General features: G+C 41.8%; 1 protein-coding gene across 4 annotated transcripts in view; it reads right to left on the minus strand.

The window, feature by feature from the left end:
- The window catches only part of BUB1 (BUB1 mitotic checkpoint serine/threonine kinase), a 41,576-nt gene that overhangs the window by 11,650 nt on the left and 9,820 nt on the right, over positions 1–20,106 (minus strand). For 3 of the 4 annotated variants that reach the window (XM_089922785.1, XM_089922787.1, XM_089922786.1), the window contains 10 exons: positions 18,608–18,759; positions 15,672–15,928; positions 13,841–13,914; positions 12,410–12,538; positions 12,200–12,310; positions 11,361–11,460; positions 10,322–10,403; positions 9,178–9,352; positions 4,487–4,574; positions 86–321 (listed from right to left, as the gene is read on the minus strand). In XM_089922785.1, the coding sequence (XP_089778911.1) occupies positions 86–321; positions 4,487–4,574; positions 9,178–9,352; positions 10,322–10,403; positions 11,361–11,460; positions 12,200–12,310; positions 12,410–12,538; positions 13,841–13,914; positions 15,672–15,928; positions 18,608–18,759 (1,404 nt within the window). The remainder of the gene's footprint in view (positions 1–85; positions 322–4,486; positions 4,575–9,177; positions 9,353–10,321; positions 10,404–11,360; positions 11,461–12,199; positions 12,311–12,409; positions 12,539–13,840; positions 13,915–15,671; positions 15,929–18,607; positions 18,760–20,106) is intronic. The other variant, XM_022599251.2, reaches the window with a different exon arrangement.

Genomic DNA, 20,106 nt, shown 5'->3' on the forward strand with positions numbered 1-20,106 from the left:
CTCTTTGAGCTTCTTTCATGGAACAGCTTTTAACAGGTTATTGTCCTTATTCAGGGAACAATTAAGAATGAGCATCTGTTCACACCTGGAGTGTCGATATTTCCAAGCAAGCCTGTCTGCATGGGTTCTGCCTGGAACCTGGCATTGGCGTCTGCTGGATCCTCTGCAGGGGCAAAGTCAGGGTCTGTGAGTTTACAGGCCTTGAGGCCCCACTCCGCCTCGCTGGTCAGCATAGCTGCAGCAGGTTGGCTCAGACGGAGCAAGGATGCTGAAGAGACATCTGTGGGGAACGCTGGTTCTGGGCTTTTCTCTTCAATCGGACTGGATGTGTTAAAGGGACAAGATAAACACATATGATTACAAGCTTTATTGGGTTTGAACACATAAAAATCCCACAAAACAGTTTCCTTTTCATTCTAGGAATGAGATTTCAAAACTGCTTTACAAAGAGTTTATTAAAGCATTTTCTTCATACAAACAAATATATGCAGATACACAGCTCATACAATATGAATAGAAATAAAATAAACAACGTGGTAATACATTAAATAGGTGAGGTGACACATTGGATATTCTTTAGTAGGAGATGTTGGTAGGAAAGGATTTATTTTCTTAAGTTGTCTTCTAGGCATCACTACTGTAATAGGGACTGAATATTTTATTCCAAAAATGGCTTCTTTTATAACACTGAAACAAACAGAAAATGTCAGCCATAGTCCAACAGCCTAACACCAGTATATTTCTACACACACACACACATGCACACACAATCGATCCTCATTCCTCAAGGATTCCATACCTGTGAATTCACCTACATGAAAATATTTGTTACCCCAAACAACACTCATGGTGCTTTTGCTGTCATCTCAAGACGTGCAGAACAATGAAAAATTTGAGTCACTCAACATTTATGTTCCCAGGTGAGGTCGAGCAAGGTGACGCTCTGCCTTCTCATTTCGGCTCATACTGTAAACAGTGTCCTTTCACAGTATAGTTAGCGATGTGGGGTGTTTCTTTTTCTTGCATTTTTGTGATTTTAGTTGGTGATTTAGCTGTTTAACTGTTCCCCAAGTGCAGTGCTCAAGTGCTGTCTAGCGTTCCTAAGTGCAAGAAGGCTGTGACGTGTCTTGTGGAGAAATTATGTGTTGGATAAGTTTCGTTCAGGCATGGGTTACAGTGCTGTTGGCCACAAGTTCAATGTTAATGAATCAATAGTAATATATTAAATAAGTGTCTTTTTTTAATATAAATTTATTTTACTTATTTCTTTTTGGCTGTGTTGGGTCTCGTTGCTGCACATGGGCTTTCTCCAGTTGTGGTGAGCGGGGGCTACTCTTTGTTTCGGTGCACGGGCTTCTCACTGCAGTGGCTTCTCTTGTTGCGGAGCACGGGCTCTAGGCGCGTGGACTTCAGTAGTTGTGGCCCGCGGGCTCAGTAGTTGTGGCTCGTGGGCTCAGTAGTTGTGGCTCACGGGCTCTAGATTGCAGGCTCAGTAGTTGTGGCGCACAGGCTTAGTTGCTCCGTGGCATGTGGGATCTTCCCAGACCAGGGCTCGAACCCGTGTCCCCTGCATTGGCAGGCAGATTCTTAACCACTGAGCCACCAGGGAAGCCCTAAATAAGTGTCTTTAAACAAAGTGCTGTGACCACAGGCCTGTAGGATCCTAACTGTGTATTTCCCCTAGAAGCAATGGGTCAGTATTTGCTAATTCAGTGTTTGCAGTGATTTTATAGAAAAGAACCAATGCAAATAACAAGTTTGGACTGTACATACGTCTCCACACACATATTCTCTCTGCACCTTTAGATCCACATATCTACAAACAGATGCACGAGTATATATTTTTATACAAATGAATTCATGCAACTTCATGTTGCATTTTTTACTTCTTGACACAGGCATTTTTCCTACCATGAATTTTTAAAATAATAAACTAATTTTGGAATTTAGATTTAAAGAAATGTCACAGAGATAAAAGAGAATTCCCATATGTTCCTCACCAATTTCCTCTAGTGTTACCAGGTCACATTAAAGTGGCTCTCTTGTCAAAACCAGTAAACCAACCTTTGTCATATTACTATTGACTAACCTCCAGACCTTGTTTGGATTTCGCCAGGTTTTCCACAAGGCCCCGTGTTTGCTCCAGGATCCAATCGGGGACACCATGCTGCATTAGTTGTCAGCCTCCTTCCTTACTCTCTTCTCCTCTGTGACACTTTCTTAGTCTTTCCTAGTTTCCTAAGACCTTGTCGGTTTTGAGGAGTACTGGCCAGCTATTTTGTAGACTGTCCCTCAATTTGGGTTTCTCTTGTTTTCCTCCTGGCTAGACTATGAGTATTGGTTTGGGGAGAATATCACAGAGGTGATGCGCCCTTCTCCTCCCATGACATCACCATGTGTCATCACGGGCGACGTTAGCCTGATTATTTGGGAAAGGTGGTGTCTGCTGGGTTTCTCCACAGTTCTACTGTGGGTTTTAATGCTGTACACCATTTAATCCAGTGGATGTGTGATGAAGTGTAACAATTCCCTTGTCCTTAGATATTGAACATATTTCCAATATTTTATATTACAACGAAACAGATGTGTTTCCAAACCCATGTACATTGCTACTAGCAACATGAGTGCCCAAATTACTGTGGGTGCATAAACGATGAATAAAATCCCTTTCCCTTCTCCACAAAACTGTGAATTTTGTTTAACTTTCTAGCTCTTCCCCTTCTCCACTGAAAACTGAAAAGGTAAGGTATCACTGTCATCAATGCTTATGATAAAAAATAGCTGTATCTAGACTGGGAGAATTATGAACATGTGCTGGGAATCCACAGATTCAGGCTTCAGGTATAATGATTCTCGTAATGGGCCTGTCCCTGGCGGGGACTCTGGAAACTAAATCTATGGAGTGTTGCAAGAGCCACTGACTCCCTGGGAATAAGGTTTCGAAGCTAAGGAAGCCTCTGTCCCTGGGTGTCTCCCCACATGAGTCTTGTTTCCTTGCAGCTTAACTGTCACATGCAGTCAAAGACAATAGTTTCTTGGACAGTATTACCCTGCTGGCAACAGTGATTTTTGTCCTATATACATCTAAATTAATCTTATGCCAAGTGTGGTTTATGGTAGTCTTATGAGTCAAAAGTTTAGCTGCACAAAGGAAGATTCCTGGTGGGCAGTAACAGACTATGCCCACTGAGTAAAATTTTAAATTAAAAGGCAAAATCTATTTAATTTGCATTAATTTTATTTCTAGTGAGTTAACCCTTTTCTACATGTTTATTCATTAATTTTTCTTTTGTAAGTTCTGCTCATGTCCTTTAATCCAGTCATTTATTTACTGGGGTCTTAGTTCAAGAAGAGGTTTTTGATAATAAGCAGCAGTACAGCATAGTGGTGAGAGCAAGGATTCTGAAATCAGAAATAGGGGTTCAAACCCCAGGGCTGCAAAGTAGAAGCCATATGGCTTTGGGTCCTTTATTTAGCCCTCTGGATCTGGTTTCCTCATCTATAATGCTGGAAAAGAAAAGTTCCTACAATTAAAGTTATTATAAGGGTTAGTTAAAGGTGCAGTACATGAAAACCATTAAGTGCTGTGCAGGAATATAATAAATACTCAAAAGATTGTAGCTACTTTTAGCGTCTATGACATTCACCAGACTATTCAAATATGGCAGAATTTTACTTCTGCAAAGCATTAGTGTATGTATGGGAAGTCTGCGTTTTGCATCAGAACCTAAGAGGCTTAAACATTCTATCTTCTTCCTCTTAAAAGAAAGTTATTAGGACTTCCCTGGTGGTGCAGTGGTTAAGAATCCGCCTGCCAATTCAGGGGACACGCGTTTGATCCCTGGTCTGGGAAGATCTCACATGCCGCGGAGCAACTAAGCCCGAGCACCACAACTACTGAAGCCCCCTCGCCCTAGAGCCCGCGCACCACAACTACTGAGCCCACGTGCTGCAACTACTGGAGCCTGTGTGCTCCGCAACAAGAGAAGCCACCGCAATGAGAAGCCCACACACCACAACGAAGAGTAGCCCCTGCTCGTCACAACTAGAGAAAGCCTGTGTGCAGCAATGAAGACCCAGCACAGCCAAAAAGAAGAAAAAAACAAGAAAGTTATTGATTTTCTCAATTATAATGGGTATACAGAAGCAATTAGGTGTTTGCTCAGTTCTGCAATAGTCTTTATATGTCACAGTCTTTGGCTGGCAAGAGCATCTGCAGTTCTGCTCCCCAAATCAGTGGAAGTCAGTCACAGGAACAGTTTCCCCAGGGATTCTCTGATACCCCAGCTGCTTCTCTCACTGCCCTGATGTACCAAGTGTCATTGTATTTATATGTACAGACAGTACCTTCTGACTTAAAGCTCTGAGTTGACAAAAACTCTGGCAGCCCTTAAAGGAGGGCTGGAATGAGGTATTCTATTACAGCTTAAGAAGCAAGCTAGAATGAAAAGGGAGAGAGACAGGACCCCATGCACCCACACAATACCTGAACTTCCTCTCTTTCAAGGGTTCCATCTTGTTTCTTTCACAAGAATTCAAAGCCACATGGGTGTGCTGTTCTGCTACCACATTTTCTGAAACATACAGAAAAGCAGAGATGGGCATTACACACACACATGATTTTATATGGTTATAGTGTCCAGGATTCCCTTTTACACTGGCTTTCATTATAATTTCAAAATAGTATTCTGTGGTAAAATGTACTATGTTTAAAAAATGGGGAAAAAAAAATCACTTAAAAAAATTCTACCGTTACATGTGAGCGTTTCAACCTTATACATCTAATCCATACAATCCGTCAAGAGAAAAGAGTCCAGAGAGCAGCAGGTTCACCGTGGGAGGATGACCAGACCACGGGAAGTTACGGGTGGCAGTGTGCACACCCTGTTTGAGGAGAAGCCGATGCCAAGGCCATGGAGAATAAAAGGCTGAAACGCTTGTGGAGGGCGGAGATTTTGGTGTCTTTCAGTCTAACTTGCCTTATTTAGTCAGCGTTTAGTTGACTGAACTGACTCAGAGGTTCACACCAGAAAGCAACCTGGCAATACTTACTATCACTCCCTTTAATTAAAAAAAGAAATCTATCTATGGAGAGACAAACTAGATAGGGCAGAAATACAGAGCATACTTCTACCAAGTGATACTAATACAATATAGAGCCAACTATTACACTAGATTAAATTTTATCAGATACTGCTTCACTGAACAGGTGCTAACACTTTTTAGTACTAGAACATTAGCTTCTATTTATACAATCAAAGTGGCAAATACACTAAGAAAGGTCAATATTGACTTTATGAAAGACTCTTGACTGTTAAACAGATTAGGTTTTCCAAATTGAAATAGCTTTAAATTTTTAGAATTAAAGTAGCAAGTCTGTGATAGCACTTGGCAATTGTCCAAGTTTCAACTAAATCCTCCTTTAAAATTCAGGAAAGAAATATATTTGGTTAGTACAGTAAGAAAAAATGTTCACTCCTTAGTTAAAAACTTTTAGGCCTATAGGCTCAGACTTCACATTACAATAAGCTTTCATCCAGGGGAATGAAATTCTTCTGCAGTTCTTTCACTATTCCTTCAGTGAACAACTGCTATTAAAAAAAAAAAAAAATGCCAGCAGTGATAGTGTTTGGCTAGTAAATTAGCAGAAAAAGGTAAAGCGGTCCCAGATCTCATAGCACAGGCACACTTAGAGATATTATGGGTTTGTATCCAGACCACTGCAATAAAGCGAACATCACAATAAAGCGAGTCACACAAATTTTTTGGTTTCCCAGTACATATAGATGTTTTTTGTTTTTTTTTTTGCGGTACGCGGGTCTCTCACTGTTGTGGCCTCTCCTGTTGCGGAGCACAGGCTCCGGACGCGCAGGCTCAGCGGCCATGGCTCACGGGTCCAGCCGCTCCGCAGCGTGTGGGATCCTCCCGGACCGGGGCACGAACCCGTGTCCCCTGCTTCGGCAGGCAGACTCTCAACCACTGCGCCACCAGGGAAGCCCAGAAGTTATGTTTACACTGTACTGAAGTCTTAACTGTGCAATAGCATCATGTCTAAAAAAAACAGTGTGCACACCTCAATTAAAAAACAGTTAATTGCTAAAAAATGCGAACCATCATCTGAGCCTTTAGGGAGTCGTAATCTTTTACAACTGGTGGAGGGTCTTGCCTCGATGTTGGTGGCTGCTGACTGATCAGGCTGGTGGCTGCTGAAGGCTGGGGTCATCGTGGCAGTTTCTTAAAATAAGACAACAGTGAAGTTTGCCACATCGATTGACTCTTCCTTTCATGAACGATTTCTCTGTAGCATGCAATGCCGTTTGACAGCATTTTACCCACGGTAGAACTTCTTTCAAAATTGGAGTCAATCCTCTCAAACTCTGCCGCTGCTTTATCAACTCAGTTTATGTAGTATTTTATATCCTTTGTTGTCATTTCGACAATTTTCACATAAAGCAACTATACTCCAATAAAAACTAATAAAAAAAAATAAAAAACAAAACAAAATGATCTTCACAGCACCTGCACTAGGAGTGGATTCCACCTCAGGAAACCACTTTATTTGCTCATCCATGAGAAGCAACTCCTCGTCCATTAACTTTCTATCATGAAATTGCAGCAATTCAGTCACACCTTCTCTCCACTTCTAATTCTAGTTCTCTTGCTATTTCCACCACATCTGCAGTTACTTCCTCCACTGAAGTCTTGAACCCCTCAAAGTCATCCATAAGGGTTGGCATCAACTTCTTCCCAACTCCTGATAATGTTGATATTTTGACCTCTTCCTATGAATCAGAAATGTTTCTAATGGCATCTAGAATGGTGAATCCTTTCCAGCAGGTTTTCAATTGACTGCCCAGATTCATCAGAGGAATCACTGTCTATGGCAGCTATAGCCTTATGAAATGTATTTCCTTTTTTTTTTTTTATTTAGGCTGCATCAGGTCTTCGTTGTGGCAGGCAGGATCTTTGCCGTGGCATATGGGCATCTCTCTAGTTGAGGCGCGCGGGCTTGGTTGCCCCACAGCACGCGGGATCTTAGTTCCCTGACCAGGGATCGAACCTGCGTCCCCTGCGTTGGAAGGCAGATTCTTTACCACTGGACCACCAGGAAAGTCTCTGAAAAGTATTTCTTAAATAATAAGACTTGAAAGTCTAAATTACTCCTTGATCCATGGGCTGCAGAATGGATGTTGTGTTAGCAGGCATGAAAATAATCTCATTGTACATCACCATTGGAGCTCTTGGATGACCAGGTCCATTGTCAACGAGCAGTGCTATTTTGGAAGGAATCTTCTGAGCAGTATGCCTTAACAGTGGACTTAACATATTCAGTAAAGCATGTTGTAAACAGATTTGCTGCCATCTGGTTTTGCTGCTCCATTTATAGAGAATAGCCAGAATAGATGACGCATAGCTCTTAAAGGCCCTAGGACTTCTGGAATGGTAAACAGCACTGGCTTCAACTTAAAATCACCAGCTGCATTAGCCCCACAGGAGAGTCAGCCTGTCCTGTGGAGCTTTAAAGCCAGACCTTGACTTCTCCTCTCTGGCTCTGGAAGTCCTAGATGGCATCTTCTTCCAATATAAGGCTGTTTCATCTACATTGAAAACCTGCTGTCTAGTATAACCACCTTCATTAATGATCTGAGCTAGATCTTCTGGATAACTTGCCGCAGCTTCTGCATCAGCACTTGCTGCTTCACCTTGCACTTTTGATAAGGAGACGCCTTCTTTCTTTAAACCTCACGAACCAACCTCTGCTACCTTCACACTTTTCTTCTGCAGCTTCCTCACCTCTCAGCCTTCAGAGAACTGAAGAGAGTTAGGGCCTTGCTCTGGATTAGGCTCTGGCTTCAGGGGATGTTGTGGCTGCTTTGATCTTCTATCCAGGTCACTCAAACTTTCTCCATATCAGCAATATGGCTGTTTTGCTTTCTTATCATTTATATGTTCACTGGAGTGGCACGTTTAATTTCCTTCAAGAACTTTTCCTTCGCATCCACATGGTGAAAGATGCCTACCTTTTGGCCTAACTGGGCTTTCGACACGCCTTCCTCACTAAGCTTAATCATTTCTAGCTTTGGATTGGAAGTGAGAGACGTGCAACTCTTCCTTTCACTTGAACACTTAGAGGCCACTGTAGGGTTATTAACTGGCCTAAATTTCACTATTGTGTCTCAGGGGAGAGGCCCGAGGAGAGTGACGAAGACAGGGAATGACCAGCGGGGGGAGCAGTCAGGGAACACACACAACAACCATTGACTAAGTTCACCATCTGCCGTGGGTGAGGTTTGTGGCACCCCAAAACAGTCACAATAGTAACATCAAAGACCACTGACAACAGATCACCATAACAAATATAACAATAAGGAAAAGTTTGAAATATTGCGAGAATTACCAAAATGTGACTCAGACACAAAGTGAGTAAATGCTGCTGGAAAATGGTGCCAGTGGGCTGCTTGACACAGGGCTGCCACACACCTTCAATTTGTTAAAAAAAATCCAGTATCTGCGAAGTGCAATAAAGTGCAATAAACAAGGTATGCCTGTATTTATTTTGCAGGATCGTATTTAATAGGTAATAATTATCTGTATTCAATAACTGTGTCATTCGTTAAGCTTCAGTTCATATGTATAAAGATCTTTGATATGAGAATGTTATGTTTGGGGAAAATAAGGACCATCTGTGAGTTTTATCAGATCACTAAAAAATTTTTAAATATGATTTTCCGAGTATAGTACTTGGCTACATCTCTAAAGTAATAAAATTTGTAGATACATATCAAGGATTAAAATTTGCTGTTTGTTACTCTTACCAAATTAGAAAATAAAATGTTCATATTTTTAACATTCAAGTCTATCTGTAGTGGCTATTTTGTTTGTTGTAAAACATGAAATAAAGCTATAATCCCATACAAATGGGTTGGACTTTGTATCTTTGCCTTTAAATGCTTCTATAGATTTTTCTCCCGTTCTACCTAAAATCTAAGTTATCAAACTTTTAAAATGCACATAGACTTTAGAAAGACATTATGCCAAAAACAAAAACCAAATATGTAATAATACAGTGAATGGATTTTAAGTTTCCTCTTTATGATTTTCAAATCTTCCAGAAGAAAACTATAATAGTAAAAGAACTGAAGTTGGCAGAAGACACTAAGATAGTGTAAGGCACACCTTTATCTTCTAGAGGGTGCACTGAATCCACTGGAAGCCTGTGGAAGGGCGTAGATGCCAGCTGTGCAGCAGACGTAAAGTCTCCCGGGCTCTTGGGACTGGGAGCCAGGGTTTTGTTGCAGCGGACACCGCACACGGTTGAATCATCCAAAAACTCGTCAGTGTGAGGTACTTCCTACAACGAAAGATGAACGGAAAAAAAGTAGCAATCTCCTTGTTTCATAGATGAAATTTAACACATTAATACTTTTTAAGATTCAAAAAAATGAGGAATTTTAATTTTTTTGAAGAAATGGATGTAACCCCTGGCTAACAGAGCCAAGGACATCGTGGGTCTGTTCTTTTCCCCAGAACTGGGACACTTCATCTTTAACACGCTCCAGCGGAGTTATATCACATGCAAGAATCACGTTTCGTTTACCAATTTTTACTTTTTTTTTTTAAAGATTTATCATTCATTTTATTATTTATTTTTTGTTGCATCAGGTCTTAGCTGCGGCACACGGGATCTTCATTGCGGCACACAGGCTTCTCTCTAGTTGTGGCATGAGGGTTTTCTCTTCTCTAGTTGTGGCGCGCAGGCTCCAGGGCACGTGCGCTCTGTAGTTTGCGGCACGCAGGCTGTCTAGTTGAGGCCCGCGAGCTCAGTTGCCCTGCGGCATGTGGGATCTTACTTCCCTGACCAGGGATCGAACCCGTGTCCCCTGCCTTGTGAGGCGGATTCTTTACCACGGACCACCAGGCAAGTCCCTACTTTTTTTTTTAATTTGAAAAGTCTAGATTTACAGAGGAATTACAAAGATAATACAGAGTTCCCATATAGCCTGTATTAAACTTCTTAGGTCTAGGAAAAATATATATGCCCCCAGTGGTTCCTCCTGTCTAAAGGGAAGGCTCTCAGAGGGCAAGGATCATTATCAAACTCATTTTTCAGTTTCTATATCTCTCTTAATGTGTGGTGCATAATAGATTTGCAAATAATTATAGAATAATGTTCTATAAAACTTAATTTTCACATAATATTTTATTTTTTCAGCACAGTTTTTTAAATACACCACCTCATTTGACTGGCACAAGCATTTGGTAAAATGAAAAGAAAAGGGTTGCGGGACCCATTTCATGGATGAAGCAGAGATTTACTTACATTTGGTTTTGAAGTGCACCTCCACATTGAGCGTTCTCCAAAGGTCCTGGCTCCCGTGGGCTTATTTTTAGGCTGTGGTAATCTAAGGAAAGATTTGCAAGATTACAAACAGCAAAATATGCTAAGGAAATAAATTCTACCACTTAAGTTAGTGTTAAAAACATTCTCCCCTTTTCCTATTTAGTTAATATTTATACACATATTTCTTACTTTTACGGCAAAACTGAGTGCAGGTTGAATTAACTTGACGATGTATGTAAAAGTAGATCTACAGTTACTTAAGCGAGGGTGGAAAATACAGAACTTTCTACTGCACTGAGTTTTAAGTTTTTTTTATTATTATTATTTTATTTTTATTTTTTTTGAGTTTTAAGTTTTAAGGACAAAAAAATAGTTAGGGCTGTGGCCAACAGAATGGCACGGATGCCGTATGTTTTATTTCTTATTCCCAGTGCTTGGTCTAGCTACAGAACATGAACCTCTTCTACACCATGATACCTTTAGTTCACACCTCTCTTTCACGGTTTAAATTATTAATGGTGAAACTTCCTCGTGCTACCCTACTCTACCCTGATGGGGCTCAGCCTTAAAACAAATGTTCTCTGCAGTGTGACCCAATATAAGCCACTTCCTTTTCTACTTTATCAATCCTGCAAATATATACAGAGCACGTATGGATACCTGTACTGGTGAATTCACTTACAGCGAATACAATTTCAAATCTATAGGATCCCTTGGTTCTCTGATGATTTATAACCATACGGTTTCCTTTTGTAACAAATACTTTTGTTATGGAAGGGCTACTTTCTTGTAACCCCCCGGAACTCTGCAGATCTGGAAAAGAACTTCAGCAGCAATCTCCCAGCCATGTGGTCAAAAGGCTCATCTGTGGCAGGGCTGGGGCCCAGGCCATTTGATCGGCAGGTCCTGTTCTCTCACCAGCTCACCACCTGGACTCCTGGAGGGATCTCCGCACTGTCCCTGTCACTATGGCAACACGCATCTCCCCCAGTGTTATCTTAACCAGATATTTCTTTACCCATAATTTTCTTTGTTTCCATCTTCGAACACAGGAAAAGCAGAGGACAGAGAAGAGATAATCTTATTGACTCCCCAAGCCCCAGAAGACGTTGCATTTTCTGCAAGGGTAAAAAACTGCAGTTAATTATTAAAATAGGCCCAAAACACTATCCTTTAGGTGCAGCTTCAACTACAAATAAGAAAATGGAATAAGAGCTACAGAAAACAACTGATGTCAGTTTTTGAAATACTAAGCAATGAGGTAAGTCACTCTGCAGTGAGACGAAGGGACTAACCATGGTCACAAGGGTTAGCACGCGAGCCTCCGATCTCGAGTTCCTGCCACACATAAAGCAGCGTTCGCCGTTCTCCTAACACACTGCTATGGTCACTGACACTGAATAAAGCTCTCCATGTCTTTGCTTTCCTACAATGAGGAACTAAGCTCTTAGCTCTATATTTATCTTCATCGTGATCTCTCTCTGGCTTCCAGCACAAATCCTCTGACTCTAGACAAAGGTGGGCTAGTCCTGGCTCCCAACACTCCAGCCCGAACATTCCTCTACTGGGCAAAGCTCAAGTATCCCTCAACTACTCAGCCCTTCCTGGCCATTCCTACCCATGCAGATTTTGTCCTTCTTTAGCAATATTTATTATTTTTTAAGAAACAAACCAAGTCTAGGGCACACACTGAATACCTTGCCAAACAACATTGTATTTTTTTATTTCACAAACTCCATGCCCTTATGTGACAAGCTAACCAAGGCCAGGACTACTTCTTGTATAATCCCTGCTATTTCTGTGGGCAACCACCCACAACGCTATCCACTTAGTAGCTATTAAACAATCTGTTATTACTTTGAAACTGGGCTTCAAATGCATCTTCATTTTGACCTAGAGATGGCCATTCATCTTTGTCATCAGAAACATCAGGAAGTGTAGGAGCCTGAAACATATTCATGATGAAACCTTAAAAGAATAGAAAGAATAATGGTAAACATGGCTGCAAAAGAGCTTTCATTAATTTGTTGTCAGATGCTACACATTCAAACAAAAGGCCTCACATACCTAATGCTTCTTTTGTGTGCACAGTGGGTGACGGCTGCACTTTGGATGGCGTTGCCTGAACCAGTCCCAGTGATGTGTTAGGAGTTGTGTGAAAAGAACTTGTGTTAACAACCTTCTGTGTTTCACACCCTATTAAAGAAATGGGGACAAAATGCAGCATCAGTAGAGAAATCAGAATAGTTTAGAAGGCACAATTTAAGAAACTTATTATACATTTTTATTATTCTTGATAATCCTCACTAAGGACTTGCATTACTATAATGCTTCCATATCTTTCATTTTTCTCTTTATAATAGTCCCACGAGGTAGGTAAGGCAAGAAGTATCCGTTTATAGAAAAGGAAATAAAAGCTCAAAGAGATTAAGTGGCTTGATCTAAGATCATATCAAATTAGCAGACTGGTCATAAATAGCCCTCTTTGCTCCACTATACCGCAGAAGTGGTTAATAGTGACATTGTATATCTTAGGATTGGCTTTCCATCTCCCTCAGCCGGGCCCAAACCATGGCGTACACGGCCCTGCACAGCCTGAGCCTCTCGGCTCCCACCTCACCTTCCTCCTCCTCCCCTGCTCCCTGTGGCCACTGGCCGCTCTGCTGTGCTCCAAACAGTTCAGGGATATTCCTGCCTGAGGGCTCTGCCCTTGCTGCTCCCTCCACCTGAACCAGGTTTCCAAGGGCTGCGTGGGATGCTCCCCCCGTCAGGTCTCTACCCAGATATCACCTTCTTTGTGAGGGTCTTTCCCAGTTGACCCTGAGATTTCAACCCCTGCCCGCCCCCGCCCAGCCACACTTCCTTTCCCCCTCTTCGCGGGTGGGGATTTCTGTCCTTTCTGTTCGCGACTGCATCTCTCACTACCTAGGACAGTGCCTGGCTTCTACTAGTGCTCAGTTAGGTGCTGGTTAAATGTAGGTGTCACTGCTTTTTTCAAGTAGCTCTGCTCCCACTAAACTGTCATTGGAAAGGATGGCACAGTACATGAAGGAGTGGGGGGAATGAAGACCCAATCCAGGTGTCTTATTTTATTTATAAAACTTACTTTTATGCAAATACCTCTAACAAAGTAGTACCAAACGGAAGTATAACACTCCTAATTAAACTTTTAATCACCTTTCCTTCTTCACAACATATTAAAGATGACTCTGGTTTTAGATTAAATCTGCTGAGAAATTTAATAGGAAAGTTTTCACAAATCAAGTTTCCAAAGGATTCCAACTAAGATGTGACTGTCAAGTGAATTTCTACCTTTATTTGAAATGGTCTGGGGTTTAACTAACCCCTGCCTTCTAAGAACGGGAAAGCTGACACCCAGGTTCAATAAGGCCTGAAGCCTTCACGAACTGCAGCCACCAAACAGACCCTTGAGCGACCTGGACGAGTCTGGGCAAACAGCTTAGACAGCAATGTATTATATCAATAGTTAAACATTACCTTCTTTTATCTCTGCTCCACTCTGTGGCTTGAATTCATGAGTACTTTTATTCATACACCTGGAAGAGAAAACTCTTGATACACAATCACTCTCAAGAAAGAACAGTAAAAAATGTCAGCAATTACGAGCCTGTTGTTAAAACACAGATGGGACTGCCTAGGTCTACAGTGTAAGTGAATTAAGATGTTCTATGTTTTCTTTCATTTCCTTTCGAGGACAATAATTCTTACAGATAAAGGCCAGGTATTCACGTTTGCTTGACATAGTGATTCTGTACTTTAACACCCGATAATCATTCATACACGAGGTTCGAACGATCCCATTTATTACACAGGCTAAAGGGCTAACCCCCAGCTCCGGGCCTGCCGTCCGGCACCACTCTCCTGCGCTGTGACGTGGGGAAGCGCTGGCGCCTTCGCCACAGGGGCCACCTCTCTCGTGATGGGCAGGTAGCCACAGTGCATTGTCCTCTAGACTTCAGCAGTTATCAAGAGGGGAAAAATGGTACGTGAGACACTTACATCACAGTTTATTTTAAGTACAGTCGTGATAGTGGACCTCATCTGTCTATTTAACACTGCTTCCCTTAATGGACCCTGTGAGTGTATAAAGTAAAAAGTGCAAAGCCCTTTTAATCTTACAAATCCCCATTAAACTGTCATAAAAACGTGAGTTTTATAGCGATACCAGAGAAAGGTGCTCTTTCTCTGTCGTGGTCAGCCGTCTAGGCCACTGAGAGCGTGAGGGGGGTACTTTTAGTCCCTTGCCTAGGCTAAGGTCAGGGTCAGTCTGAAAGGCTTCTGAATGATCTGAATGTTCATTAGGTTAAAGAGTTTCATAATTTTATAAGGTTCAGCTGGACACGCTGAACTGTGTCTCCGGGGGCCTGTCATTGCTGCTGTTGTGACCATCTTATTGTTGTGTAAATTAACTACTAAGAACTAATGAAGTCACAGCCCCACACAACAGTCCTCTTTTTACATACATGGTTTGATACAGGACACAGGTCTGAATTATTGTCCTAATGTGGCTGAAAAAGCATGATCACTTTAAATCTTATTTCCAGGAGAAATCATTGGTAAAAGTTAACCTTGGACATTGAGGAGAACCAGTACTTAAGAACCATAATCTGTGCCAAGGGGTTTAGCCCAAGGGGAGGGTGTGAGTTACATTGTAGCTTTTATCTTTTCCAATAGATCAATAAAATTTTTATGTTTAAAAAAGAGAGAGCACCAAAGTGACTGAAGAGGAAAATATAAACAAGCGATGTGACAATAATTGTAATTTCTGTACTCTAGGAAAATCCCTCAAAATTGGAGAAAAAACCTCCACAGCAGTGTATAGACATATTTTGGCATATTGTGTAACAGACATTAATCCCAAACTGCTCCCGGTGCAAAGACAGAAGGAATATGAGAAGAATATATGTCAAGGAACTATCTGGATTGTAATGAACGCCTACATATCTGGATTGTAATGAACGCCTACATATGCTCAGTCAAAGCCAGTAAGCAAAGGCAATTTCAGTTTAACAGCTGTATATTCTTCAGTTACAAAAAGATTGTTAAGTTTCAGTGTATCGAAAAATTATAATTCAAGAGGGAAGTATGAAGTAAAACAAATACTCTAAAAGAAACAATAAGTGAGGCTGAAGATTTGGGGCTAATGTTTTGGTAACTTGTTTCTTCCACTACATGCCCATCTAAAAATTATTTTGAAAAACAAGACTCATCCATTATTTACACATTGCTCTTGATATTGCAGGTCACGTAAAGAAGCCGTCAGACACCATTCACATCACTATCATCTCTAGGGCTACCTTTGGCTTACCTGGCATCTTTGCTGGCCACCGTAAACATGGCATCTGTCACTGGCTGGGCTGCCAAAGGAAGCTGGGGAGTTATACTCTGGGTGACGGCTGGGGACACCAAAGCAGCGGTGACAGCATTCGCCATAAGTGGAAAAACAGATGCCTCTTCGGGTGTCTCTCCTGCATTCTTTGAGGTCTGCTGATGGACAGCTGGAAGACTCGGAGCTCTCAGTTCCTGCGGGGAGCCTGTGTGTGGCCCCATACATGCTGGGCTGACCTTTCATGGTAAGCAAACAAACAAAAACAAAGCCATAAGGTCCAGACTGCTAATTAGGTATTACAGCTTTTCAAAGAATGGCACCTGTCTTCTTCAGTAGATTCCTTTCCTCCTGAGCCAGCTCCTTACCCCTCCAGGTATTCTGAAATGAACAGTCAACAACAAAGGCCACTCTACGCGGTGGATGCTTCCGTAGCTTCTTAACCACACACTCAACTGGCAGCTCATACTTCTAACCACTAAAATACCAGCCCTGGGGCTTCCTTGGTGGCACAGTGGTTAAGAATCCACCTGCCAGTGCAGGGGATGCGGGTTTGAGCCGTGGTCCGGGAGGATCCCACAGGCCACGGAGCAACTAAGCCCGTGTGCCACAACTACTGAAGCCTGCGCACCTAGAGCTCGCGTGCCGCAACTACTGAAGCCTGCACAACTAGAGCCTGTGCTCTGCAACAAGAGAAGCCACTGCAATGAGAAGCCCACGAAGCCCTCGCACTGCAGCGAAGAGTAGCCCCTGCTTGCCGCAACTAGAGAAAGCACGGGCGCAACACCAAAGACCCAGTGCAGCCAAAAATTTTAAAAAATTTTAAAAAAATTTAAAAAATAAAATAAAATAAAATAAAATACCAGCCCTGACCATTCATTAGTATTTAAGAACTGGCACATTTCTGCTTACTTAATTTTGGGAAAAGACTAACAGTCAATGTTACCAAATGCTCATAATGGTGTTCCTTCTATTAAAATACCCTTAGTAACCATCTTCTCTTTAATGAGTAGGAAACACGAATATAAACTGCACTGACTGCCACAAAAGCACGGCTCACAGTGGGAAGGACACGGGCCCTTAACTTGAAGTCTTTGCTTTTCTACTCACATGTACTTAGACTGTACATGTACACTCCTATGTTACCAAGTTAAAAGACAAAGAGCAGGATTTCCCTGGGGGTCCAGTGGTAAAGAATCTACCTTGCAAGCAGGGGATGTGGGTTCGATCCCTGGTCAGGGAACTAAGATCCCACATGCTGCGGGGCAACTAAGCCCGCGCGCCACAGCTACTGAGCTTGCACACCTCAACTAGAGCCCGTGTGCCACAAACTAGAGCCCAGGCGCCCTGGAGCTTGCGAGCCGCAACTAGAGAGGAGAAAAACCAGCACACCACAACTAGGGAGAAGCCCATGCGCCACAAGGAAAGATCCCGCGTGCCGCGACTAAGACCCAACGCAGCCCAAAATAAATAAAATAAATAATACATAAATCTTAAAAAAAAAGACAGTTAATTTCTCACCATAGAAAAGTATTCTCACAAATTGTTAAGAAAAGCACCAAGGGCTTCCCTGGTGGCGCAGTGGTTAAGAGTCCACCTGCCGATGCAGGGGACGTGCCCCAGTCCGGTAAGATCCCACATGCTGCGGAGCGGCTAGGCCCGTGAGCCATGGCCGCTGAGCCTGCGCGTCCGGAGCCTGTGCTCCGCAACGGGAGAGGCCACAACAGTGAGAGGCCCGCGTACCGAAAAAAAAAAAAAAAAAAAAAAAAAAAAGCACCAAATATCTAGGGCAAGAATAGTTATTTCACAGACAAATGGACAAAATATAAAAAGTTTATTCTCACTAGTCATCAAAAAAGATAATTAAAAATGACCTATAACATTTTCTCACCTACCAAATTAGTAAAGATTAAAAATAAACATAATATTCATTTCTGAAGAAATACATTAAAAAAATAATAATCAGACTTTCTCCACCAGATATCAAAACATACAACAATGCTATAGTAAACACACAATATGGAATGATCAAGAAGAAACCTATTGACTAAAACAAAGAGACAGCTATTTTAGAAATGGATCTTATACCTTAAAAATTTAGTATGTGATAAGATATTTTAAACCAATAGAGAAAGGCTGAGCTGGTAAATAAACGATTTAGGGACAAATGGAGATCCATTTGGCAAATATATCCTTATACCACTCATATACAGAAATAAGTTCATAAACAGAGGCTTCTGGTTAAAGACAGTGGCTTAAACATGTGCTTTATCATCCACGTCCTCCCGAAACCTCACCAAAATGACAGTAAAGGAATCCTAACACCTAAAACAGCAGCTGGAGGAGGCTGATCTCCAGAGAAGTTCAGAAATTTGAACACATCTCAGGATGGACGTGAAGGTGGAGCTGAAAACAGGAATGTGGCCACAGTAAGTCTGTAGAAAAAACAGGTCCTGAGACCCATTCTTGCAGGTGCGCGCTGGCTTCTCAATACAAACTAAAGAAATCATTATATTTGAATTTTCATTAAATAATAGTCATTGTACACCCCCCCAAAATCAGAAAAAGGATTATATACGCTAATAATTAAGTATATAAGTATGTGCCTACACACACACACACACACACTACACGTTCTGTCCTGTAACTTCCTTTCTCATTCTACATTTTGAAGATCTTTCCGGGTTGGTGCTGAGAAGCCCAGTGTTATTCTGATTCTTGGCTCTTTAAGTGTGACCTCTTTGTCACTGGAAGTGTGTTGGATTGCCTTTTCCCCCATTGTTGGGGGGAAAATAATTCAGAAAGCTAGTAACTAAATTAACATCAGAATTAACTCTAAAAATAGAGCACACAGAGGACAAATAGAAACAGAAATCCCTGTACTGGGCATGGGAAGCATCAGCAAGGAGCACACACACCTCAGACCTCCCCTGGGAAGAGGGCAGGTTCTCATGTGATGTCTCCACCACTTGGTGCAACTTCTTATGAAGCTCATCCATTTTCTGTTTTAATAGTTGTTCTTCAAAAGCATTTGCTTCTTTCCTTTTCATATAATGCCTGTCTTCATTAACTTTAGGAAAGAGAAAATATGGTTTGCATGTGAAATTTAAATTCAGGTCATCAGAGGAATCCATGCAAAATCAGTAAAAGGTTATTTTTAAGACGGCAAAGTTTTTACTAGTCTTTTCCATGTGTATTAGATTATAAGAACTGAAATATGTATTACTTTTCAGTTATAATTTTTACCTTCCTGTAGCACAGTTATTTTTAAGTTCAGGGCATGTAAGTTATAAAAATTTACATGATGAGCAACAAAAATATTTGGTAATAGCACGGTATGATACTAAGCACCACTTGTAGAACCATCACGACTGTGCAAATCAATTGAAAATGGAACAGTTTTTAAAAGATTTAAACCTCTAGGTGCTTTCTAAGAAGGAATAAGAGTAAAGTGCACCGAATGGTCAGTGTCTCAAGTACACTGATCTTGGTCCCATTTCCAGTAACTGGTTAACATAACCACATCACGTACAAATCTAATCGTCCAGCTCAGACTTTAGCATCTGTGCAAGGCACAAAAGAGTCCTCCACGAGCGTCAACTGACTGTCCTCTCAGTTGTCAACCAAAAGAGAAATAATGAATGAACAAAAAGTGGCCTACAGAGTGGGCACAGCACAAATACTTGGATGGTGTAAAAGCCCTGAGTAGGACAGAGGTTCATTTTCCTCTGAGGTCCACATTGTTACAGCAAAGCCAAGTGCCAAGACTGGTGTTAACATTCAGTTTTCCCTGGGGAACAAAGCTTGATCCACTGTACAGCACAGCCATGAATAACATGGCACTTTCATCAGAGGACTCCTGAATGTCTTATTTACAGTAGTTGCAGATCTTGAAAAATCTCAACTCCAGTTCCTAACCTAATCCTTTCACAGTTCAAATAACAGACCCAGAGGTTTAGAATAGCTAGATAAAGAAGTTCAAATCCGTACAGATATTATTTGAAAGGTTAAAAATATCTACTTCGGGGCTTCCCTGGTGGCGCAGTGGTTGAGAGTCCGCCTGCCAATGCAGGGGACACGGGTTCGTGCCCAGGTCCGGGAGGATCCCACATGCCGCGGAGCAGCTGGGCCCGTGAGCCATGGCCGCTGAGCCTGCGCGTCCGGAGCCTGTGCTCCGCAACGGGATAGGCCACAGCAGTGAGAGGCCCGTGTACAGCAAAAAAAAAAAAAAATCTACTTCACTAAAAGCTAAGGCAACACTGGTGTGGATATCTATCTCCTTTATTGCTGTTTCAACCCTGAGTTTTGCTGTCAAAAGACACCAATTTAGCCTTTGGACAAATGTGGTTGCTACACTAGTATTAAAGATTTTTAGGCTCCTGACAGAATGAGCTAGAGACATTTTTCTTGCAGATTC

This window comes from Delphinapterus leucas, chromosome 13 (genome assembly GCF_059928025.1).
Source record: "Delphinapterus leucas isolate spDelLeu-1000000601 "Yukka" chromosome 13, BTC_Dleu_Yukka2, whole genome shotgun sequence".
Lineage (NCBI taxonomy): Eukaryota > Metazoa > Chordata > Mammalia > Artiodactyla > Monodontidae > Delphinapterus > Delphinapterus leucas.